Below are 25,000 nucleotides of genomic sequence, written 5' to 3'. Positions count from 1 at the left end.
GTATAGTAACCCTAACCCCTGTGTGTGTGTGTGTGTGTGTGTGTGTGTGTGTGTGTGTGTGTGTGTGTTTTAGGAGGAGCTGAACAGAGGGAAACCCAACTGGGAGCATCTCAGTGAGGACCTCCATGTCCTCATAACGGTGGAAGACACACACAACAGAGCTCAGGTCAAACTGCAGAGAGCCACGGCCGAGGTCAAGAAGCTGCTCATCCCAGCCGTGAGTACACACAGTACAGTACAGTACAGTTACAGTACAGTACAGTACAGTACAGTACACACAGTACAGTACAGTTACAGTACAGTACAGTACAGTACAGTACAGTACAGTACAGTACAGTACGTTACAGTACAGTTACAGTACAGTTACAGTACAGTTACAGTACAGTTACAGTACAGTTACAGTACAGTACAGTACAGTACACCCACCGTACAGTAGCGAATGTGTTCAAGGTGTTTTTTTGCGTGGATCAATCCGATCGATCAATCGATCGATCGTAGCCACCTCTGCTATTGGACGCCGTATCACTGTTCTACACAACGAGTGGGCGTGGGCGCTGTACTGTATACTTCTCCACCACTCACAGTAAAGGGCCGTTCCAACGGGAAGCGATATGGCGCCGCCCTATAGTTCATTCTCGTCTCTGCGGGGGGCATTTTGAAAGCCGCTCTGCAGACGGCTGGCGTTTCATCAGATTCTCAAGAGTGTATTTTTCCAAACTCACCATCCGCTGCTCTTTTTTAAACTTTCCTCTTTTGGGAACGGTTCTTCTGCAAATGTCTTCTGAATCCTGACTGTTTTCTTGAAAAAGCTGTGTTTTTCTGTCAGTCGTTCTCAAAACACTTTCATGTCACTTTTCACGATTCTTCAAAAAATAGCAGAGATCTACAAGCTATGAGCTTGTAGATCTGCTATTTTTTTCAAAAGCTAAAGCATAGCGTAATGCCAACACCAAAAGGGGTTAAACTCTCCTCTCGTGGTTTTATTTAGCAGGTTCGTCACAATCGTACTATACAGACTGGAGTACAATCACTGATCTACAAGCTGTCAGTTCAGAACTGATCTTCAAGCTGTCAGTTCAGATCAGTTATTTGGAGTGTATAAAATGTGGTTCTGAAACGGTGTTGATTTAGAACAGTTTTCATTTAGTTTTAGTCACATTTCAGTCACGCGGAATGTTTTCGTTGTTAGTCTAGTTTCAGTCGACTAAATCCACAGTCGATTTAGTCGACTAGAATGTGTTTGGGGCGAGCCGTGATGTCGTCATAATGGCTGATTTTATACACTTGCTGAAAATAGCAGATCGACAAGCTTCACAGCGCGTCACGCTGCGACGCGTTGTGTGAGCTTGTAGATCTGCCATTTTCAGCATGCAAACCAAGTGTAAAAATGACTTATACTGCAGGATCTCCACTATAGTCCCTTCCTGACATTTTAGTCTAAGTTTTAGTCATCATAGCGTATAGTTTTCATTTAGTTTCCGTTACATTTTCGCCAGTGAAAAAGTCGCAGTAGTCGACGAACATCTTTTTCGTCATAGTTTTCGTCGAGGAAATCAACAACACTCACTTCTTAAATCCACGGCTGTACTGAAGCGTGCATGTGACCACACGGAGCGGAGAGGTGTTGGTATGCATGTGCGCGCACACGCTATAGTCCATGCTAGTGCGTGTAGAGGATCGCAGGGGTGTGTGTGTGTGTGTGTGTGTGATCCTATGTGTGTGTGTGTGTGTGTGTGTGTGTGAGAGCGAGCGAGAGAGAGAGTGTAAGGGGTTAGGGTAATTAGGGAACACACACATAAAGGGGTTTCCATGGTTACCATGGGGTTGTTTGAAAGGCTGCGCGAATGAATGGCCACTCTGTTCCTCTCCTCTCCTCTCCTCTCCTCTCCTCTCCTCTCCTCTCCTCTCCTCTCCTCTCCTCTCCTCTCCTCTCCTCTCCTCTCCTCTCCTCTCCTCTCCTCTCCTCTCCACTCCATCACTCCCTCTTTTCTCACTTCTTCACAACTCTGCTTCATTCCCAGAGACTGGCTACAGTTTTCACCCCCCCTACACACACACAATACACACACACACACACACACACACACACACACACACACACACACACACACCCCCTGGTCTCTTTAGAGAACATTTGATTGCGCTCCTCAACATTTCTCACATTCTGTAAGCCACCTACTCACACACAGACACACACACACACACACACACACACAAATCCTCTCGCATGAAGAGAGTGACAATTCTTGAATGTTGTGAACCCATGCATGCATACACACACACACACACACATTCTTGAATGGTCAAACTTGTGAGGTCATTTGACTGATTTCCTTCGACTATACATTCATTTCCTAAACGCTGCCCTAATCGTGACTTACACACATAACTATAAACTTTTACCCTTTAACACAAACTATACGGTTATTTTTTCTTCTTTTTGTTAATAATATTTGTACATTTCAAAACTGTGTACTGTATTGGTGACCATAACTATAATCTACCTGATATTGAGGTGTACAAAAAACAGGACGGAATAATCTTTATTTTTATTTTTATTTTAATCAACTAGTCAACTAGTACCAACGAGGTCACTAGTTGCTTAAAGCCCTAGGGCTGTATTTTGCGTGTCTTTTAAGTACCAGGTCTTATTCCCTATAACTTGAGTAAACTAAAGACCTGGAGGCGTGATCAATGCTCTTTGGCCACTCAGAATAGCCAAATGGCATTGATCACGCCTCCAGGTCTTTAGTTTACTCAAGTTTATAGGGAATACGACCTGGTACTTAAAAGACACGCAAAATACAGCCCCTAGTGTGTCTATGGACTTTTACCCTCACCTAAACTTTAGAACTCAGCCCAAAGCCCTGACCACACCAAAGGGTCAAGGCGGTTTTAGCGTTGTCTCTGCGGTGTGATACTGTATGTCACCATGATGCAAATCGCTAAACCAGTGGATATGGTCGCATCGCATCGAGACCCTCTGGTGGGGTTTGGGCTTTAAACTACATTTTAGACTTTACCTTAACCTAAACTTTAACCACTTCAATTCAATTTCAATTCAAAGGGCTTTATTGGCATGAGAAAACATACGTTTATACATTGCCAAAGCAGAAAGAACAATACAACGATACAGCAATACAATCAAAACAAAAATGATGTACATTTTGAAGGTCAGAATCTTCAATAGATCGACTTCTATATACCAAGATCACTCGATGCATGTATAGTGCAGGAATATACACAATGATTAGTCTTTAGGGTGGTTGTGTTCCATTTGATATCCTTCTCCTATCACAGCAACTCACAAATCTTGCTGCTGTGTTTTGTACATTGTTGTACTTCGCCCAGCAGATATGGGAGTTTTTTTGTCATTGGTCATGTTTTGTGTGTGGTTGGTCTGTGGTCTGTGGGAAGTATGTGTCTCTGATGTCTTGGTACAATGGACAGATGGTTAGGAAGTGTAGCTCGGTTTCCACTTCGTTTAGTGTGCAGTGGGTGCATATTAGTCTGTCTTCTCTCGGGATACAGGTCTGCCTATGACGGCCTTTCTCCATCGCGAGACTGTGCTCACTGAGTCTGTACCTACTGTAGTTAAGATTTTTCTTTGTTTTGGGTCGGTCACGGTGCTCAGGTATTCTGCCACTGTGTATTCTCTGTTTAGGGCCAGATAGCATTCTAGTTTACTCTGCTTTTGTGTTGCTTCTTTCCAATGTGTCAGATAGTTTTCCCTTTGCTGTTTTATAATTTGGTTTAGTCCAATGGGTTTTCTATCTCGTGGCTCTGTTTGTGTTTGTGCCCGGAGTTCCAGGGCCAGCTGGCTGAGGGGGCATCTCTCTAGAGTTTCACTGTGTGTGAGTGCCTTGTTATGGAGTGCATCTAGGTCACTTTCTTTTAGGTGGTTGTAGAACTTAAGTGCTCTCTTTTTCACCCCCAGCATCCACGTCGATTGTGGCTTATTACGGTGTGAAAATAGATCACATATATTATATTATATTATACAGTATCTCTCGGATGACATCACGACCTACGAGCTCACCACGAGTTGGTTATTTCTGGCCAAGATATTTAAGATGGTGAAAACAGGAGCGGGGGGGGTCTAGAATAGAACCCTGGGGTACTCCGCTGGGTCAACCAAGTGTTTTATTATTATAGTGTTTAAGTGGTTTAAACTTCACCCTAACCTCAACCTGACTGTGTTTAGTGTTTTAACGCTTTCACCTTTAACCTCAACCTATAGCTCTAATTCCATCCCCGAACATCAGTCGTAAACTACCTGACCTTAACCTCTGCCCTGACCTTAACCTCACACACACACACACACGCACGCACGCACGCACGCACGCACGCACGCACACACACACACACACACACACACACACACACACACACACACACACACACACACACACACACACACACACACACACACACACACACACACACACACACACACACACACACACACAGAACAGGTGTTGTGACTGGAGTATGGACCCCCCTCTTTAACCTCTAGTGAGGTCGTCTGGTAGAGCAGTGATTGGTCAGATTGTAGAGTAGCGAAACGCTTTGATCTCGCCGCTATAAGCTATGGGCTATAGTTCCACACATTGCTCTCCTATTGGCTGGAACTATATCCCGTTGAGATAGAATGAGCACTTCCGCATGCCATTGTTATACAATGGGAGTCAACGCTAGTGTCGCCACTCTCTGACTATAGATTACTCTGTCTCAAAGTAGAGTCCCTTCCTGGGGGTCCCCAGCTCAATGATTACTTGATTTCTTCAGTTTTTCCCCTAGCCAGAAGATGATAGTGTGTGTGTTTGTTTATGAGCTTTCTCGCATGCACTCATGCAGCGCGTGTGGACATTTTTGCGTTTTCTTTTGCTGTCTTTTGCTGTTATTTGCCCGAATTCCTGATGGAGGTCAGTCAGTGATTGGTCATTAGAGTGACCATAACCTAATACAACTTACTGATTGGTAAATCAACACACACACACACACACACACACACACACACACACACACACACACACACACAGTCACACACACACATGTAACAGTGGAGGCAGTGTGTGAGTGCCTGACGCCTGTGTGTGCGTGTAACGCATACATAATGGTGTATAATGTGTGTGTTGTGGGTACAGTACATGTGTGGTCGTTACTGTGTGTACTGTAGTGTATATGTGTTAACATCATTTACATTAATGCCAGCACTGAATGCATAACAATGTGCGTGTGTGGGTGTGCGTGTCAGTGTGTGTCAGTGTGTGCGTTTGTGTGTGCGTGCATGTGCATGTGCATACATGTGTGTGTAAGTTCAAGGCAGCGCTATACAGTAGCTAGCGTAACCCGGGCGACCTTGCTGTGAACAGTAAATCTAGGCGTACAGTATTTGACCTCTGAGGTGCAGGTGGAGTAGAAGTATAATTTAAACTTTAACGTATTGAAAAATGGACATACTCTACTGTATGTGTCTATAACGTGCCGTAAAATTAAGTATCAGTACCTGAGTAAATGTACTTCATTACTTTAAAACACCACAGCCGCTAACTCGGGTGACACCAAATCCGGAGGGAGGGGAGGAGGGGGGGGGGGGGAGGGGGGAGGAGGAGGGAGGGGGGGGGGGGACCTGCCTGCGCAGAACCGGCGCCAACAATGCAACGATTGAACCCAAAGGCCAAACGGAACAAACAACAATAGCAGCCGTTCCACCTCCTACTGTTTCTAACAAGAAAAGACAAAAACAAGAAGGAGAAAAAACAAAACGGAATAGGTTAGAATGAATTAGCCGTGGAATACATTTCCATAATGTTGACACAGAGCGTTTCCAAACGCATGGGAACAATACCGGACCTGTTTCCACCATGACACGACTTGATACCGCTGAGAAATGGAGCTGAGGAATCTGATCGTCTCGCTGCGTGTCTCTCTGCGTGCGTGCGTGTGTGTGCATGCGTGCGCTCAGTTTTATAACCGTTTTATACTTTGTTGTAAACAGCTAGTGTGAAACTAGCTGACCTGATAAGCTATAGTACATGTCTAGTGTCTAAGCCTCACCCTAACCTGTGTTCTTATTCTTCATGTATTTTTTGTATTTATTGCGAATGCAGTGAGCACTTACTATGAGACCTAGCAGATCATGTCTGTCTGTGTGTCTGTCTGTGTGTCTGTCTGTGTGTGTGTCTGTCCCGCTTTTGTGCCCATATATGGAGCTGAGTGATTACGTCACCATGACCCAGCCATAACCATATAAGGAGTCCCCAAAGCAGCTATACGTCCAAAACCCAAATATGTACGAGCTGCGTTCGCTTCCCGCGTTTGCGCGTCTTACTGGTTTATTCAGCACAGTATAAAAACAACACAGGGAACATATAAATAAGAAGGGTAAAAGTGCTAGGCTGGGGCAAAAAACCCAAGGGGCGGGGCTTATACGAGGCCTCTACCTATGTAGATTATAATGAAACATTGTAGAGAATGATTGCAGTATAATAAAACATGATCAAAACAACAAAACAAAAACACAACAAGAACATGATTATATTTTTTGGTTATCTACTTGATTAGAGAAAAGAATAGATGATACAAATAAATAATAATTAATTGATCTGGTCAATTAAGTGGGTCCTAAACTTATGTTTGACATTTTTTAATGAAGTATAATTTGATGAGATTGCTGTATAGGTGTTCCATAGCTGGGCCCCCCTGTATCTGATGGAGAACTGACACAGACCAGTATCTGATGGAGAACTGACACAGACCAGTATCTGATGGAGAACTGACACAGACCAGTATCTGATGGAGAACTGACACAGACCAGTATCTGATGGAGAACTGACACAGACCAGTATCTGATGGAGAACTGACACAGACCAGTATCTGATGGAGAACTGACACAGACCAGTATCTGATGGAGAACTGACACAGACCAGTATCTGATGGAGAACTGACACAGACCAGTATCTGATGGAGAACTGACACAGACCAGTACGGAACTTTGGGAGATGTAAATGATGTGCCTGTCTCGTGTCTCGTACATGGTTACTATGACCTACGACCTATGACCTATGACCCACTGCAGCACGGTTGGTGCTGTTGACATTTTGCTGCTTGTAGTAAAAAGGGTGAAGGAAACTCTTCTTGAAGCGTGATTGTCGATCTATACATTGTTGTCGATCTACAAGCTCACAATGTGTCGTCAGCTTGCAGATCGTCTATAGTTCATGGGGACCAATGGATCCACGGAAATGCTTTGGCTATGTTGTCCCTCGACCCCTCGGTAAGCCAATGGGAGTCTGACCCCATACTCTGTCTTTGTCTGTGCGTGTGCGTGTGTGTGTGTGTGTGTGTGCGTGTGTGTGCATTCAGGCGGAGGGGGAGGACAGCCTAAAGAAGATGCAGCTGATGGAGCTGGCCATTCTGAACGGAACCTACAGAGACGCCAACATCAAGACACGTAAGGATGACATCGTCACTGCTGATTACATCATCTCTGGAAACACAGGGTCTACTGTATCTAATGTGGATGATAGCTCTGTTTGTGTTTCTTACACAGACCAGTGGTTTAAACCATTTTCATATCGAGGCCCGTTATTTATCCAGCATTTGAGCCACGGAACCACCATTTGATGACATTTAGCCTCTCAGACCCAAGATTAAAGAATATTATGTTGTCGCTGGATAAGACAATTCCATGCTGTATTTATGAAGTGGTACCATTAGGAGAGATAACAGGATCAAAATAGCAATTCTTCTACATTCTCTACAATTGTGTAGACTTCTTGTAAATTAAGTAATGCAGATGTCTAACAATATTTTAACTCTTGAGAGCGCTCAAGAGCTAAAGATCTATAAGGGTCCATTTGGTAACTCAACTCCCCATCATTTATAGCTATAGGGACCAGCTGGAACCCCCTCAAGGACCACTGGTGGTCCTCGGGCCACTGGTTTGAGAACCACTGAAATAGACAGTTTTTTTATTTTTCTTGTCCCCTCTCCTCCCTTTTTGTGTGTGTTTGCGTATGTGTGCATGTATGTGTGTTTATTGTTTATTGTTTATAAGGATCCCCATTAGCTTTTGCCTTGACAAAAGCTAGTCTTCCTGGGGTCCGACACAGACAAACGTTTAACATTTAAACAAAGGCAATACTTACAATTGTTTACAAACACTAACTCAAAATAAAACATAGTAAAATAAAATATAAAATAAGAAATAAAAAACATAGGAGAAATAAAAAAAACAAAGAAAAACATAGCAAAAAAAATCACTGTCAACAAATTATACATTTGAATTATTATTTTCCCAGGGTTACTGCAGTATGGTTTACAGAAGGTGTTCTTTTAACCCATTCTGTACGGGAACCCGTTTTGGTGTTAGCATCATGTCATGCTTTAGCTATTGAAAAACAGCAGATCTACAAGCTCGTAGCGCGCCACCGAGTGGCGCGCTATGAGCTTGTAGGTCTGCTATTTTTGAAAAATCGAAGAACGACTGACATTTTTAGAATCTGATCTCAGGTCAGAATGGGTTAATCAGACCAGTGTGTGTCCGGTGGAAACCTCGTATGAATCTGATCTCAGGTCAGAATGGGTTAACTTGATTTTAAAGATGAATTTTGTATTTGTATTGTGTGTGTGCGTGTGTGTGTGTGTGTGTGTGTGTGTGTGTGTGTGTATGCGTGCGTGCGTGTGCATGTGTGCGTGCGTGTGCGTGTGCATGCGTGTACATGTGCGTGTGCGTGTGCGTGCAGCCCACACCATGACGTTCAGCCTGGCGTCGCCCCAGGGCCTCCAGGGCGCTCCCAGGATGCTCACGGGCCACTCCCCCGTCATGCAGCAGATGCAGCGCAGCCCCGCCCCCACCTCCATGTCGTCCATGTCGCCGCAGCTCATGCCTCTGATTCGCCAGATCCAGAGCTCCGCCCTCATGCCGGGCGGGAACCCGCACCACGCGGCGCTGATGCAGCAGACCGGGCCCGAGAGCGGCATCATCTACACGCCCTACGAGTACCCTTACACCCTGACGCCCTCCATCCTGGAGTACCCTATGGAGACTATAGGTCAGTACCCTATAGGTCAGTACCCTTACACCCTGACGCCCTCCATCCTGGAGTACCCTATGGAGACTATAGGTCAGTACCCTATAGGTCAGTACCCTTACACCCTGACGCCCTCCATCCTGGAGTACCCTATGGAGACTATAGGTCAGTACCCTATAGGTCAGTACCCTTACACCCTGACGCCCTCCATCCTGGAGTACCCTATGGAGACTATAGGTCAGTACCCTATAGGTCAGTACCGTCAGTACCCTGTGGACCCTATAGGTCAGTACCGTCAGTACCCTGTAGGTCAGTACCCTATAGGTCAGTACCCTATAGACTATAGGTCAGTACCCTGTGGAGCCTATAGGCCAGTACCCTATAGGCCAGTACCCTATAGGTCAGTACCCTATAGACTATAGTACAAAAAGAAAATATCAGACTGTTTTCACTAAACTGCCTCCCCCTGGCCAGCCGGGGCGCCTGATGGTGGGGGAAAGGAACTGGTTGGAATAACGTGTTCCTTCCACGCGCTACGACGTCCAACCAGGGAAACTCCCCCCTGTCAGGTGTAAAGGAACAACTTGGACACTCAGGCATGAAGGAAGCATGAGTTCAAGTCCGTTGCTCTCCCCTTGTCCCCCATATATGGGGACTAGGTTGGTCTCCCCTTGTCCCCCATATATGGGGACTAGGTTGGTCTCCCCTTGTCCCCCATATATGGGGACTAGGTTGGTCTCCCCTTGTCCCCCATATATGGGGACTAGGTTGGTCTCCCCTTGTCCCCCATATATGGGGACTAGGTTGGTCTCTCCTTGTCCCCCATACATGGGGACTAGGTTGGCGGAGGGTGTGTAGAGCCCAGGATCACATTAGATGATTGACACAGGGGTGAAAAATGGGTTACAGAATCGTGGGATAAAAAATATATTAAAAAAAATAATAATAATAATAATCATTCCTAGAGAGGTAGTGGCGTCAAAAGTACAGTAATGTGTAGTGGAATGAAACTCCAAGCACTTTCATACGCTAAACATATTTCAGCGTAATGGAGTTGGTGAGCGTCCAGCGTTCGCTGCACATGTTGTGATGATGCAGAGGAACTGGACCAGAGCCGGAGCAGAACAGAACAGAACGCCCTGTTAAAGAATGTCTTCTGTGAACCCAGAGGGAATGTCTCAGCCATGTGTTCATGTGAGACGGGCCTTCACACACAGCCCTCATTACGCACTCATTAAAGGAAAGGATGCTTTTCAAGTGACGACAGGCTGTTGTTTCTCCAATCTCTGTTTTGCTTCTGCAACTGTTGTGTAAAAAAAGCAACACAGAACAACCTTCACCAGGCCGTTTATGAGTCGGCTATAGTGTGCGCTAGCTAGCGCGTGCCGTGCACGCACGCGGCAAAAAAGCTTGTTTCTTTAGTATTTTTGAGTGGTGCAACCACTCCAAGGAACAGCAATGTCCGTGTTCACCCACCTACTGTATATGTGGCCATGAGCACCAGTATGACTATTAGTACCTATTAGTATTAGGCAGCGGTGACCGAACGGTTTGCGGAGCGGTCTTGATATCGGAAGGTCCTGGCTGTAAACAAGTTCTTGAGCTTAGTCCAGTTACCCTGGGTAAACATAGTACCTTTCCTTTCCTTAGTCCAGTTACCCTGCAGGGTAAACATAGTACCTTTCCTTTCCTTAGTCCAGTTACCCTGGGTAAACATAGTACCTTTCCTTTCCTTAGAAACATAGTTTTTTCAGATAACTGTCAGGATTTAGAAGACCTTCTAGTAAATGTATTTTAACGTTTATATTTTCCACCACTAACCGTTCCTTTCTCTCTGTGTTGTTCCAACAGGTATGGCATTCCCAACCAAAGGCTAAATGATATCACACACCTCCCCACACACACACACACATGGACTGGCTTTGGCAGAGAATCCCCCGACATGTGCCTGACCTTACTATTATTATTATTATTATTATTATTATTATTATTATTATATTATAGCGGAAACACTGAAAATGTCCTTTTATACTTTATTAGGATGACAGATTTGTTGTTGACCACGTTCTTCTTTTGTTTTTCTCTCTTGTTTTTTTTTGTTTTTCTACTTTTTAGTGGGTTTTTAATGTCCATTCCTTCTTCTCTTCACAAAGCCGCCGTTGTGATTTAATCTATTTATTAGCGTACGGTGTCGGCTAGCTAGCTAGCGTTGTTAGCGCTGCGGCGTGTGGTAGCGTAATGTGTCTAACACTATAATGGCTTCAGCTTCGTGTTAACTGTGATGCTGCCCTTTTTTCTAGTTAACATTTTTATCAGTAATGATAGCACTGTTTGTTTGTTTGTGTGTTTTTTTATGAAGCAACCTTTAAGGTTGAGAGTCTATGATGAAACTAGTGGACAAAGTTCACCTTCTCAGAGTAAACATATATATAGCTTAGCGTAGATCGATGTCCACACAGAAAGAGTAGACATTATAGCTCTTAAATATATAGACCCTTAATGTGTTTGTTATTTTCACTCTTTAAGCCTTAAATCAGTGGTTTATTTACAACCTTTTTTTGCCTTGGAGCTTCTTTCAGAGCGAACATTTTGAACTCAAATCTTTGCTTCTGGGGGGTGTGTGGGGGGGGGGGGGGGGTCCTTGGAACAACATATTTTCTGAGGGGTGTCGGCGGCAGATTGCATATCATTTCTGGGGGTCCTTGACGTGAAAAAGGTTTGATAACCACTGTCTTAAAGTCTGTAGCAAAAGCCTGGTTATGCTGACGGTGTGTAGATGAATATGTGTTGTGTTGTGTTGTGTGTTGTTGTGTTCTGGGTTGGCTGTGTGATGGTGATACAACCTGCTGTCCTGTCTAGAGACCGACCCATGCCATGACACGCTGGACCACGATTTTTTTGTGTTTTTTTTCGGCGAGGAAGAGTCCTTCTAGACCACCTCTGTTGTACAGACGTTTTGACCACATCATCAAAGTGCAAAACTTCAAAATCAATTTGAAAAGCTTTAGATCTAAATAACCTAAAAAAACAATTGATTGATAAACGCAAACGGAACCTTTTTTATATATAATATAGTATATAACCACTTAAGCCGTTATTGAAAGATATATATAAAACAAACAAAAAATAGCTGATTTACAAACTCGCAGTGTGTTGAACTTGCGACACACAGTGAGTTCGTAGATCTGCTATTTCTTTGAAAATGTTTGCAAAACGTCAGTATAAGTTAATTCTCTCGCGGCATTCGATCGGGGACGCACCGCCACCGCGGCTTACGGTATAGCCGCCGTTAGTGTGTGTAGGGAGAAGGAGAAAACAAACAAAAACCTGTCGAATAACGACCGACGTCGTTGCGGTCCAGACATCGGTCCATCATCATCCGCGGGTCATCATTGGGTCACTGGGTCGGGCTCTAGAACCTCCCTTGTCCAATCAAGTAACCTCTCGTTGTGTGATGTGTGCTCTGTTTTGGCGCTCTGCCGCGTGAGCAGGCGCCATGGCGGCTAAGGTTCGACGGCACGACATGAGGCTCCATCCTTACCAAAGGGTAGTGGCCGCAGACAGAGGTTAGTTAGAGCACCGGACACAATGCGTGCGTACGTGTGTGCGTGTGTGCGTGTGCGTGTGTGTGTGTGTGTGTGTGTGTGTTGTGTTTGCGCGTGTTGTGTGTGTGTGCGTGTTGTGTGTGTGTGTGTGTTGTGTGTGTGTGTGTGCGTGCGCGTGTTGTGTTGTGTGTGTGTGTGTTTGTTTGTATTACTATACTTGTGAGGACCCAAAAGTATACTATGCAGTAGAATGTGTAGAAATGGATGAAGTTCTCACAAAGAAAAGGTTTGTGGTTAAAAATGTTAGATCGTTTAGATCTTTTACTAGAGCGTTAAAATGAAATGGGTCCAATTTGGTTTCATTTCATACGCTCTCTGAAGAGTTAATGTCTATAAACAATTAGAGAATGTAGAAGAACTGTTAGTTTTTGATCAACGTTGTTGTGTGTCAACAATAACATATTGTTATAGTTTTGGGTCTGAGAGGCTTAACCCATTCTGACCTGAGATCAGATTCTAAAAAATGTCTTCTACGTCCTGACAGTTTTCCATTCTGACCTGAGATCAGATTCTAAAGAATGTCTTCTACACCCTGACAGTTTTCATTCTGACCTGAGATCAGATTCTAAAAAATGTCTTCTACATCCTGACAGTTTTCACTCTGACCTGAGATCAGATTCTAAAAAATGTCTTCTACGTCCTGACAGTTTTCTGAAAAAGCCGTGTTTCTATATGTCAGTCGTTCTTCGATAAAAAAAAAGAATAGCAGGCCGGCGCGCTACGAGCTTGTAGATCTGCTATTTTTAAATAGCTAAAGCAGGACATAATGCTAACACCTAAAACGGGTTAAATGTCGTCAGACGGTGTTTCCGTCGTGGCTCAAACGCTGAATAAATAAATAAATACATAACGGACGTTGACATGAAACTGGTTTTTCCGAGGTTAGTTTTAGGGCGTTGGTGGTTTCAGTGATTTCCCTACTTCATACGCTGGCGAGTGACGAGACGTCAACCCGCCAGAATAACAGACGCCGTGTACAGTACGAGCTCTCGTACAGTTGTTATTTTATCGGCTTATTGTCCGGCTATTTCCAATGCCTTCCTAAAAACGCTGAACGTCCTCGCAAGTATAAGTAATACAAACCTGTGTGTGTGTGTGTGTGTGTGTGTTTGTGTGTGTGTGTGTGTGTGCGCGTGCGACTGTCTGAATGGCTGCATTCCTGTGTGTGTGTGCGCGCGAGTTCCCCGACCGTGCATGATCTGTGTGTACATGCGCACGTGTTGTGTGTGTGTGTGTGTGTGTGTGTGGGTGTGTGTGTGTGGGTGTGTGTGTGTGTGTGTGTGTGTGTGTGTGTGTGTGTGTGTGTGTGTGTGTGTGTGTGTGTGGGTGTGTGTGTGTGTGTGTGTGTGTGTGTGTGTGTGTGTGGGTGTCGCGAAAGGCTGCATTCCTGTGTATATGTGCGTAAGTACCCGTGCATGATCTGTGTGCACTGCACATGCACACGTGATGCGTGGTGTGTGTGTGCGTGCGTGTGTGAACCAGTGACAGTTTTACATACTGTGTGTGTGCGTGTGCGGCGTGCGCGCCGAAAGCACCACGCTCGCCATGGTCAGACATGTTAACCCATTCTGACCTGAGATCAGATTCACACGAGGTTTCCACTGGACACACACACTGGTCTGATTAACCCATTCTGACCTGAGATCAGATTCTAAAAATGTCAGTCGTTCTTTGATTTTTTCAAAAATAGCAGACCTACAAGCTCGTAGCGCGCCACTCGGTGGCGCGCTATGAGCTTGTAGATCTGCTATTTTTCAATAGCTAAAGCACGACATGATTCTAACACCTAAAACGGGTTCCCGTTCAGAATGGCTTAAACAAAAGGTCACACACACTGATTTGGTGGAGATATAATGTGAAACAGATTGGTCTCAATGATAGCACAGTTCCATGAGAATGACTGGCCTCGGAGGAGGAGGAGGGGGCTCTCTGCCCACCAATTAGATTGCAGCAGAATGCCTGTGGGGCGGAGCCCTCTCAATTAAGAACGGGTCATTACATCCATGTGACACTCTCCTTGTGACTGACTGACTGACTGAAGCCTTTTTTTGTGTGTTTTTTCCTCCTCTTTTCTCCTCGTTTTGCCTTCTCGACCTGTATACGCCAACAACGGTTTAAAGGACGACTTTAAAACGCACGTTTTTTTCAACCTATCCTCGTTGTAAAAAACGGTCCTCACTTAGTGCTCGTAAAACACAGCCATGAAATGGTTTAATTAAGATAATGTTGTTCTTTTAATTAACGTGAGAACGATGGCTTCCATTATGGCACGCTGTAAACTTCCCTGTGGAATAGAAAAACAAAACGTTTGCTGTTTTCTATTAGTTTGGATTGGCCCCGTCGATGACGTCACAGGTGGGCGGGGTTTCTTTCTGAACTGTCCACTCACACACGGCGGCCCCACACAGAAGCGAGTGGACAAAAATGGTGCCATTGTATCGTTTTAGTGAGGATCGATTCTACGAGGACAGGTTGAGGAGACGAGCGAAGACGTTCGTTAACGTAATCATTCAGATCCTCTTTATCATTCCATGGAAGCAACAAAATAAAAATAGGTTGATTTTTCCTTTTATTTTGATAAACTTTTATCCTCGTTTTGTGTCCATCTCAAATATAGCGGTAAGACTTGAAAAAGCTATTTTTAAAGACGGTTTTTACTTGATGAGAAAAATCTTTATTTCTTTTTTCTTTGTTTGTTAGTAATTTTTCTCTTCCAAACCTATATACTAAAAGCAGCATAGTGTGTGACTTACTACTGAATTCTGTGTTCTTTAAGCTCTTTTATAATACATGATTATTATTATTATTATTATTATATGATAATACTTTATTTAGTCTGTTGTTGTCTTATTATCACAAACGCCCACCGGGACTGGACTGACGGGGCTGTTGTTTACATCCTTCACACACGAGTAAAGAAGAGTTTAAAAAAATATATGCATTTAGTGGGAGTGGTGCTGATGCTATAATATTATGATATGTGTGTATTTAGCCGCAAAAAGTACATTTTGTAAATAGGGATGTTGAGGATTTTATTATAAGTGCTTTTACGTTTTTGTTTTTTTTGAGTTTCTGAACTTAAGGTCGGTCGGAAAAATACGTACGCGGTGAGAAAAGAGAAAAAAAAATCCCTCCGCGTTTGATTCGTTTTTAATCGACGCGGAAGGATTTTTTCCCTTTTTTTCCCCCTGTGACCGTTCTTTTATTCCATTTTTACATTATACTTTTTATAGGTAAAGAGTATCCATGTATAAGCTTCCAGCGGTACAGTTTAGCAGTAGAGGAGGATACAGTACTGTACTCTTTATATGTATTTATATAAAAACAGAAAAAGGTGTCCCTCTCTCCATTTTTCTTTTGTTTTTTGTTTTATTGTGTTTCTCTCTGGCCTCGTGACTGTGTATGCAATAGAAAGAGAACATATCCTAGCTCTAGTTTGTTGTGTGTGTTTTATGATCAGTGGCGCTCATGTTGTGTACAAAGTGAGTGCAACGGAAAGAACTGAAGAAAATACAAAAAATCTCTATGAAAGGCAATAAAGTTTGAATATTGAAAAACAAATCTCTAAAGCAACCCAACGCCTCTAAATCATTGACGTATATAGTTTATAGAAACAAATGTCTGTTGATGATAATAATTATTATTATTATATTTCTTAATTCCGTCTAAAAAAACAACAAAAACAAATCACCATCTTTTTAACCACCTCATCAACTTTGTTTGTTTTCCTTTACATTTATTTGGCCCCTCTTCTGCTTTTAGTGTTTATTATTTCTACCGTAGCGTTCTCCTCCTTAGGTGCGGTTTTATTTATTTTTGTTCTTCTAATAACCTCATGTTGCCGTTGGAGCCACAGCATCATAATCTATAAAACCTTTGACTCAACTTAATCGTCCAGATTGTTTGCCTGCTGCTAAACATTAGCTCTAATTTGTCACGGTGGGAATTAGAGCCTGTCAGCCTCTCTTTTATAGAGGGGGATAAAACCCACAAACAAACCGCTCTTCTCTTACACGAGAAAACATGCTATGTTTTCCTCTCCTCCGTTCGTTCCATGGTTTTTTTGGTGTCTTTGTCTGTGCCAGGTGTTTATAGCCCAGCTAGCATGAATAGTAATCACTGTGCACAATCAAATCCATATAGCGTTGATTTAACTCGAGCGGGGGGGCGAAATAAGCGTGCAAATGGAAACCAAATGGACCCGTCGTTCGTTCGTCCGTTCGTTCGTCTCCATTTGGTTCTATTATGTGTGCAAACGCTTTCCTGAGGAGTTCTATCTCCGCCAGAGGATTTCACTGTGCGGCAGCAGTTCTACGCAGTAGGAGGGGGACCCCCGACTAAACCATCACCACCCACCACCACCCACCCCAAAGAAACAAGGGCCGACCTTCAAAAAAGCCGAAATGAGCATAGATATTACACACGGCCATTCCTCACGTCAGCCTTCGGTGGCTGACGTGAGGAAGGATTGAATGCTACATGCTAAATGCTACATGCTAAATGCTACATGCTACATGCTACATGCGGCGCTTCTGAAGGCCTTCCCCGACGTGCAGGCACGCACACCAACAAGAACGGAGACACATGGCCGCTAAAAAACAAGGCGGTTATAATTCGGAGAAAACGTGCCGAGCATTAATTGCCACAAAGTATATAACAAAAAAAAAAGGCACGTTCTTAAAACGCGCGCCATCCTCCCCCCCCCCCGCCCCCCGCCCCCCCTCCCACTGTGAGACTGCGGTAGATGCTGTAATGATTATCACCCTGACGCCACTAGCTGAAACTAATCTCTCTTCTATCTTTGTTTTCTGTCTTTCTTTTGTTTTCTGTCCCCCCCCTTCCTGTTTTATGTTCCTTTCCTCTCTTCTTCTTCTCCTTCTTCTTCTTCTCCTTCTTCTTCTCCTTCTTCTTCTTCTTCTTCTGTTTTTATTTTTTACTTTGTGTTTTTTCTCCTCGTCTGTCTCGTCCCTCTTCTTCTAACTCTAGCTGCCACGGCAACTAACCCATGACCCTTGACCTTCTGACCTTTACTCCGCCCGCACTGGTGAACCCGCCCATCTCTGCCTGCCATTGGCCCCGCTCCACACCACACCGGCCCCCCAGCCAATCTCCTCCTCCCCCCATCAGTCAAGCCAACCAGAGACCATACTACTGCTACTGCGCAATGGGAACAGCCAGCCAATCCGGAGAGGGACAGCCGTCACGTGGGACCCGACAAATCAACCGAGTCCGAGCCGATCGTGCCTTTCTTCCCCCCCCCCCCCCTCCTCCCCTGGGGGTTCCAGAGAGTCCCCGTCCAACCAAATGGACCCTTTTCCGAGGTCTATAATAACTCTGAGAGCGTTACAATGGAGCCGGTCCGTTTTTGGTTCGGGGTCCGTTTGGTTCCGTTTGTACGCTCTTGGAGTTCTGGGGGGTCCGTGGCCTAAAATGCGGACCACTTCGGGGGGAGGGGTGGTGGGGGGGGGGCGGGGTCCCTGATGTAGAAGAGTTTGAGAACAACTAGTTTCAGAAGCTGTCATTCCCAACCCACTGTCAAAACAAACAAGAAATTGAGTCGTTTCCCATTTTTCGTTTTTCCCGATCGCTTCCGACCCAATTCCCACACAGCCAGTAGATTGTTGTGTCCACCGTGACTCGTCCGCTAGGCTACAGGGACGCATCCGTCCCCCAAACCCCCCCCAGAAGGTCTAAAGGGGGCTGATCAAGCTCACCACGCCAACAACGCAAGCTTGTAGATCAGCTATTTAAGGCCCACTGAATTAAAACATCGGCTTTAAATGGTTAAATCATAGTAGGCTACTTTTCATTTTTTTCCCCCCTTAATTTTGAATGACTTTGAAATGTATTTGCGTGAAAGTCATAAAGTATCCCAAAAGAATACACTAGTTCATTTCTCAAGTTAACGTAGTTCATTCCCTGTCCACCACTGCCCCCAGTGGTCACCATGGTGACAACGACGACAACCACATTAATGAAGGACTATATGCTAACGGCGTGGTATAACTCCACTGATACATCACGATGATAATTATAACTTATCCTCCATGTTATGTTATCCTCCTCCTTCGCGAGCACTAAACTCTAAAATGCCTGTTTTTTTTTTAGGGGTTTTTGATTTTCTGTGTATTTGAGTTGTGCTTATATATTATTCTGTGTTTTGTCGGCGTTCGTCGGTCGCGTTCTATCACGTTGTTAGCTTGCAGCTAGCAGCGCCTCCGCTGGCTTTTACAGCAGGAGGAATGCTAACTAGCAGCTAGCGCCTCCGCTGGGATTTACAGCAGGAGGAATGCTAACTAGCCGGGTGGAAACTCAATGTGGCAACAGCACTCAGTGAGTGAATATATATATAATATATATATATATTTACTATTAGACATAGTATATCATAGTATGTCGTTGCTGTCGGGTGGCAAAACTTGTAAAAAATATTAGCTTCGAGCTTGTAGATCTGCTATTTCGGATGCGTTCATTAACCCATTCTGACCTGAGATCAGATTCATACGAGGTTTCCACTGGACACACACTGGTCTGATTAACCCATTCTGACCTGAGATCAGATTCTAAAAAATGTCAGTCGTTATTCGATTTTTCAAAAAATAGCAGACCTACAAGCTCGTAGCGCGCCACTCGGTGGCGCGCTATGAGCTTGTAGATCTGCTATTTTTCAATAGCTAAAGCATAACATGATGCTAACACCAACATGGGTTCCCGTTCAGAATGGGTTAATTCACGGGAAAACACAGGAAGTTAAAACACGGACGCAATAGGTCTGCTTTGCCCGACAGGCAACGATGTGTATATCTTAGAAAGAATATCTCAGTAGAATGAAATGAAATGAATGAAAAAAAAAGCCAAGATATCCCTGACTGTGAGCGTTGCAGCAGGAAAGCCTTAAAGAGTCACCGTTACACGTTACGTTATGTAACCATCTCATGTTCATCGTCATATACCTCGACTCCTCTTCTCCGGTAACGCTCCGACACGCACAGATGTATGTCCCACCTGAGCGCGCGCACGCACACGCACGCACGCTGGGAGATTCTTCGAGCCCTCGTGTCTAAAGTGTAGCAGATTGCCTTCCTCTTGCACTACAGAGTGTGTGCACTACAGAGTGTGTGCACTACATAGTGTGTGCACTACATAGTGTGCGCACTACAGAGTGTGCGCACTACATAGTGTGCGCACTACAGAGTGTGCGCGTTACATAGTGTGCGCACTACATAGTGTGTGCACTACAGAGTGTGCGCACTACATAGTGTGTGCACTACATAGTGTGTGCACTACATAGTGTGCGCACTACATAGTGTGCGCACTACATAGTGTGCGCACTACATAGTGTGCGCACTACAGAGTGTGCGCACTACAGAGTGTGCGCACTGCATATTGTGCGCACTACATAGTGTGTGCACTACATAGTGTGTGCACCACATAGTGTGCGCACCACATAGTGTGCGCACTACATAGTGTGCGCACTACAGAGTGTGCGCACTACAGAGTGTGCGCACTACATAGTGTGCGCACTACAGAGTGTGCGCACTACAGAGTGTGCGCACTACATAGTGTGCGCACTACAGTGTGCGCACTACATAGTGTGCGCACTACAGAGTGTGCACTAGTGTGCACTACAGAGTGTTCCTACAGAATATTATGCAACGAGTAAAGAGCGTACAACGAAACAGTGCCTTTATTTATTATAACAATAATATAACAGATTAATGTTACAAAACCTAATAGGAATAATTGATTGATTGATTGAATTGACATGTTTATTGTGTGAATATACAGTATATATAGTGTTCTTTATATTTAGTGCCAAAAGGTGGCTCAACTGAACGGAAAAGTGCATTAAAAGGCATTGTCTCTCAACGTAGGGTTCCGGGGACCACCCAGCGGCCCCTGGACCACCCAGCGGCCCCGGGACCACCCATCGGTCCCCAGGGACCACCCAGCGGTCCAAGTCTTTTTGGGGGCCGAACACATAATTAGAAAGAAGAAACGTTGTTCATCTTCTTTCTAATTATTTGTTTGGCCCCCCCAAAAAAATTGTGTTTATTGTCATGATTTGTTACTGTCCCTAGTTGTCTTTGTAGGAGGCTTTACAGGACTTTAAATAAATACTTTATGAAACGTCTATGGGGGAAAAACTGGATGAGAAATTCTCTTCCGGGCCGCTCGTCATCATGGGACTGTCTGCGACGCTCTATATTCTATAAGGTTCCATTTGGACCGCATGGGGGTCCCCGGATCGGACCGGGCGTTGAGAAGCGGTGCGTTCCAGTATTTGAAGCATATATTTCAGCCATATAATAATAATAATATGGGTGTCCAGTTAACGACGTCTTTGACTGGAGAGCGAGGCCTGGGTCCTCACTACAGTGTTACTATATATATATATATTATGTGTTGTTTTTCTTTACTTTGGTCGTTCTGTTTGTGTTGATTTATAGGGAGATACATTTTGTATGTGTTTATTTGCATGTGTGTCCACTGTGACCGCCATAGGCCTCCCACGGCCACGGGGTGCGTTTGTTTTGTTGCTTTTGTACCTGAGATTGATTCACCGGTCGTTGCGCGGTTTGGTCGTTGTTTTTTTTTGGTGTGCCTTATAGAACAAAACGTAAAAAAAATTAACAAAAAAATGAACAAAAGAACGAAAACGATGGGAATATGCATAACATCTTCTGTAACAAGTTTATATTGTATTTTTATATTCTATTTTATACGTGGAAAAAAGAAAATAACATTAAATGACCTTTTCAGATAAGAACAACACATGCCTTATTGCGGAGACTAATTTGATGCACATACATACATATCTATCTACGTATACCTTTAACGACTTGTATTGTTGCGTGTTTAAAAACACCATCCGTGCCATCCATCCATCCATGCATAACGTAATCTTCTGTATAACCTTTTACATTTTGCTGAGATGTGTTTGTTTCCTGAGATACTGGACTTTTTTCCCAATGTTCTCCATTTTAACTCGAGCCTTTTTTGTGAGGACTGTGTTTGCTTATTACCTTCTGTGCCTTTCTCTGTACGCACGCGCACGTGGAGGACAAGACCAGCACTGTGGGGGGGACACATGGGGGACACAGACCAGGACTGTGTGGGGGACACAGACCAGTACTGTGTGGGGACACAGACCAGTACTTTGGGGGGACACAGACCAGTACTGTGAGGGGGACACAGACCAGTACTTTGGGGGGACACAGACCAGTACTTTGGGGGGACACAGACCAGTACTTTGGGGGGACACGGACCAGTACTTTGGGGGACACAGACCAGTACTGTGTGGGGGACACAGACCAGTACTGTGTGGGGACACGGACCAGTACTTTGGGGGGACACAGACCAGTACTGTGAGGGGGACACAGACCAGTACTTTGGGGGGACACAGACCAGTACTTTGGGGACACACGGACCAGTACTTTGGGGGACACAGACCAGTACTTTGGGGGACACAGACCAGTACTGTGAGGGGACACAGACCAGTACTTTGGGGGACACAGACCAGTACTTTGGGGGGACACGGACCAGTACTTTGGGGGACACAGACCAGTACTGTGAGGGGACACAGACCAGTACTGTGAGGGACACACAGACCAGTACTGTGTGGGGACACAGACCAGTACTTTGGGGGACACAGACCAGTACTGTGAGGGGACACAGACCAGTACTTTGGGGGACACAGACCAGTACTTTGGGGGGACACGGACCAGTACTTTGGGGGACACAGACCAGTACTTTGGGGGACACAGACCAGTACTGTGAGGGGACACAGACCAGTACTTTGGGGGACACAGACCAGTACTTTGGGGGGACACGGACCAGTACTTTGGGGGACACAGACCAGTACTGTGAGGGGACACAGACCAGTACTGTGAGGGACACACAGACCAGTACTGTGGGGGGGGACACAGACCAGTACTTTGGGGGACACACAGACCAGTAATCCACCGCAGTACTCGGGTCACCGTGGGGGACAAAGACTCCACTGACGCTATAGTGACAGTTTAACTCAGTCTAATCTGTTCTCGAAGGTAAAGGACTGTATAGTGAAGGTAAAGGACTGTATAGACAGTGCTTGATTTAAAAGTATTAAAATCTAAAAATACGAAGCATTTAATTTAAAAGATTAAAAAAGTACACGTGGCAAAAAGTACAAGGGTCTTTCAATGTCGGTGAATATAGCAGATGTATACAAGCTCACAACTCGTTGCATCAGGATTCAGGACACGTGGTGAGCTTGTAGATCAGCTATATGTTTCCACTGTATTTGAAAAAGGGACTCGAGTGGTTTAATTCACTGTCTAGTCATGGATTGCCTTTGAAATTTATAGTTGAGTAGAAGTAATTAAAACACACACACACACACAAATACTCAAGTAGCAAAGTACAGATACTTCAGTACTCCGGTGTCCTCCAGTGCGCGTGCCGCGGTGATTAACTGTATGATTATTAATCTAACTATTCTGTGCCAAATATGGGCGTTTATACTAACTGTGACCTCTCCTGTGATTTATATAATTAACCACTTTAATGATAGACGTCTCTGCTTTGGGTTTCTTTAAAAAAACAAAAACAAAATACTCGTGTGTCTGAGAATAAAAAAGAATAAACCCATTAAGATGTGTGTGTTGGAACGACGGGAGCTGTTATGTGTTGAATAGCTCTTTGTATTTTGGACAGCCATTTTAAAACACACTTTTATTAGATGTCAATAAAAACTAACCAAACTTTGTCGCTTTTTCTCTGTGTGCACTCACTGATTCACTGTCGATGCAAGTCAGCTTTTCTTCTCTTGCATACTAATCATCCACACTCTCTTTATAACACACTCCGGTACGGACCGGTACGTTGGTACCACCGACCAACAGAACCACTGGAAGAGGATCCACACAGACCGGTACGGTGGTACCACCACCGTGGGTGAGGGGGGGGGGGGCTCAGAGTGCTCCCACTAAGGAAAGTAGGCTTTCGATTGACACAACCCCCGCCTTTGTTTTGGTGAGTAGCAAAAACGTTCTTTTTATTTACGCTAAAGACGAGAGGCTGGTCTGCATTCATGCGAGCGGCGGAAGTTGAGAGTAACACATAGCTCTAAATTCAACGCATTAGAGCTATGGACCAGTAGCATTAGAGCTATGGGTCAGAGCATTAGAGCTATGGACCAGTAGCATTAGAGCTATGGACCAGTAGCATTAGAGCTATGGACCAGTAGCATTATAGCTATGGACCAGTAGCATTAGAGCTATGGACCAGTAGCATTAGAGCTATGGATCAGAGCATTAGAGCTATGGACCAGTAGCATTAGAGCTATGGACCAGTAGCATTAGAGCTATGGACCAGAGCATTAGAGCTATGGATCAGTAGCATTAGAGCTATGGACCAGTAGCATTAGAGCTATGGACCAGTAGCATTAGAGCTATGGAACAGTAGCATTAGAGCTATGGAACAGTAGCATTAGAGCTATGGACCAGTAGCATTAGAGCTATGGACCAGTAGCATTATAGCTATGGACCAGTAGCATTAGAGCTATGGAATCAGAGCATTAGAGCTATGGAATCAGAGCATTAGAGCTATGGAATCGGAGCATTAGAGCTATGGAGCAGAGCATTAGAGCTATGGAATCAGAGCATTAGAGCTATGGAATCAGAGCATTAGAGCTATGGAACCAGAGCATTAGATCTATGGAACCAGAGCATTAGAGCTATGGAATCAGAGCATTAGAGCTATGGACCAGAGCTAGTGGAACCCCATAAATTCGACTGAGGAAACCATTCTCTCCACTTGAAAGTGAAGAATAATTGTGCAAGTGGCACTTAATTCCTCACAGTATAAATTAAAGTGTTTTATTTTGTGCCCCCCTCCACGGTTGGTTCAATTGTCATAATCCATCATGGCCAAATGGTATAATTAAGAGCTACACGAACAAATGTGTTTTGTATCACATTGTATAATAATACAGTGCACACTATTGTCAACATGGTATTCATGAGGACTCGGGTAACTTAATATTATATGGCATGTTTCCCAATAGAGCAACAACTGTGGGAAACTACTTGGCTCTGACTGAGAATAACATGGAATACTGAGTAGAAATACTGAGAATAACATGGAATACTGAGTAGAAATACTGGCTCTGACTGAGAATAACATGAAATACTGAGTAGATATACTGAGAATAACATGATGAAATACTGAGTATAGAACATGGAATACTGGCTCCTTCCTTCTGGAAATACTACAAAACTCAGTATACTGTGTAGAAGGTAAAAGGTAAAGAATATAAACTATATCAGAATAGTTTTACAAAGACATGTTTCCCGATAGCACATTGTGCTTAGT

General features: G+C 44.3%; 1 protein-coding gene across 5 annotated transcripts in view; it reads left to right on the top strand.

Moving 5' to 3' along the window:
- Positions 1-19,909, top strand: part of qki2 (QKI, KH domain containing, RNA binding 2) — a 44,245-nt gene extending 24,336 nt beyond the window's left edge. The window contains exons 4-8 of one of the 5 annotated variants that reach the window (XR_013965783.1): positions 74-217; positions 7,369-7,456; positions 8,751-9,074; positions 10,890-12,604; positions 17,630-19,909. Coding sequence is in view for 4 of the 5 variants with exons in the window: in XM_080789466.1 (XP_080645592.1) it covers positions 74-217; positions 7,369-7,456; positions 8,751-9,074; positions 12,530-12,604; positions 17,630-17,652 (654 nt within the window). In the remaining variant the exon portion in view is untranslated. Of the gene's footprint in view, positions 1-73; positions 218-7,368; positions 7,457-8,750; positions 9,075-10,889; positions 14,200-17,629 lie in introns of those variants that run through there. The other 4 variants (XM_080789466.1, XM_080789467.1, XM_080789469.1 and 1 more) reach the window with 4 other exon arrangements.
- The last annotated feature ends 5,091 nt before the right edge of the window (positions 19,910-25,000 follow it).

The sequence above is a fragment of the Protomyctophum bolini genome (assembly GCF_963924005.1).
Source record: "Protomyctophum bolini genome assembly, chromosome: 18".
Taxonomy (NCBI): Eukaryota; Metazoa; Chordata; class Actinopteri; order Myctophiformes; family Myctophidae; genus Protomyctophum; species Protomyctophum bolini.
Note: the sequence above shows the minus strand (reverse complement) of the source record. Positions and strands in the feature narration are given on the sequence as shown.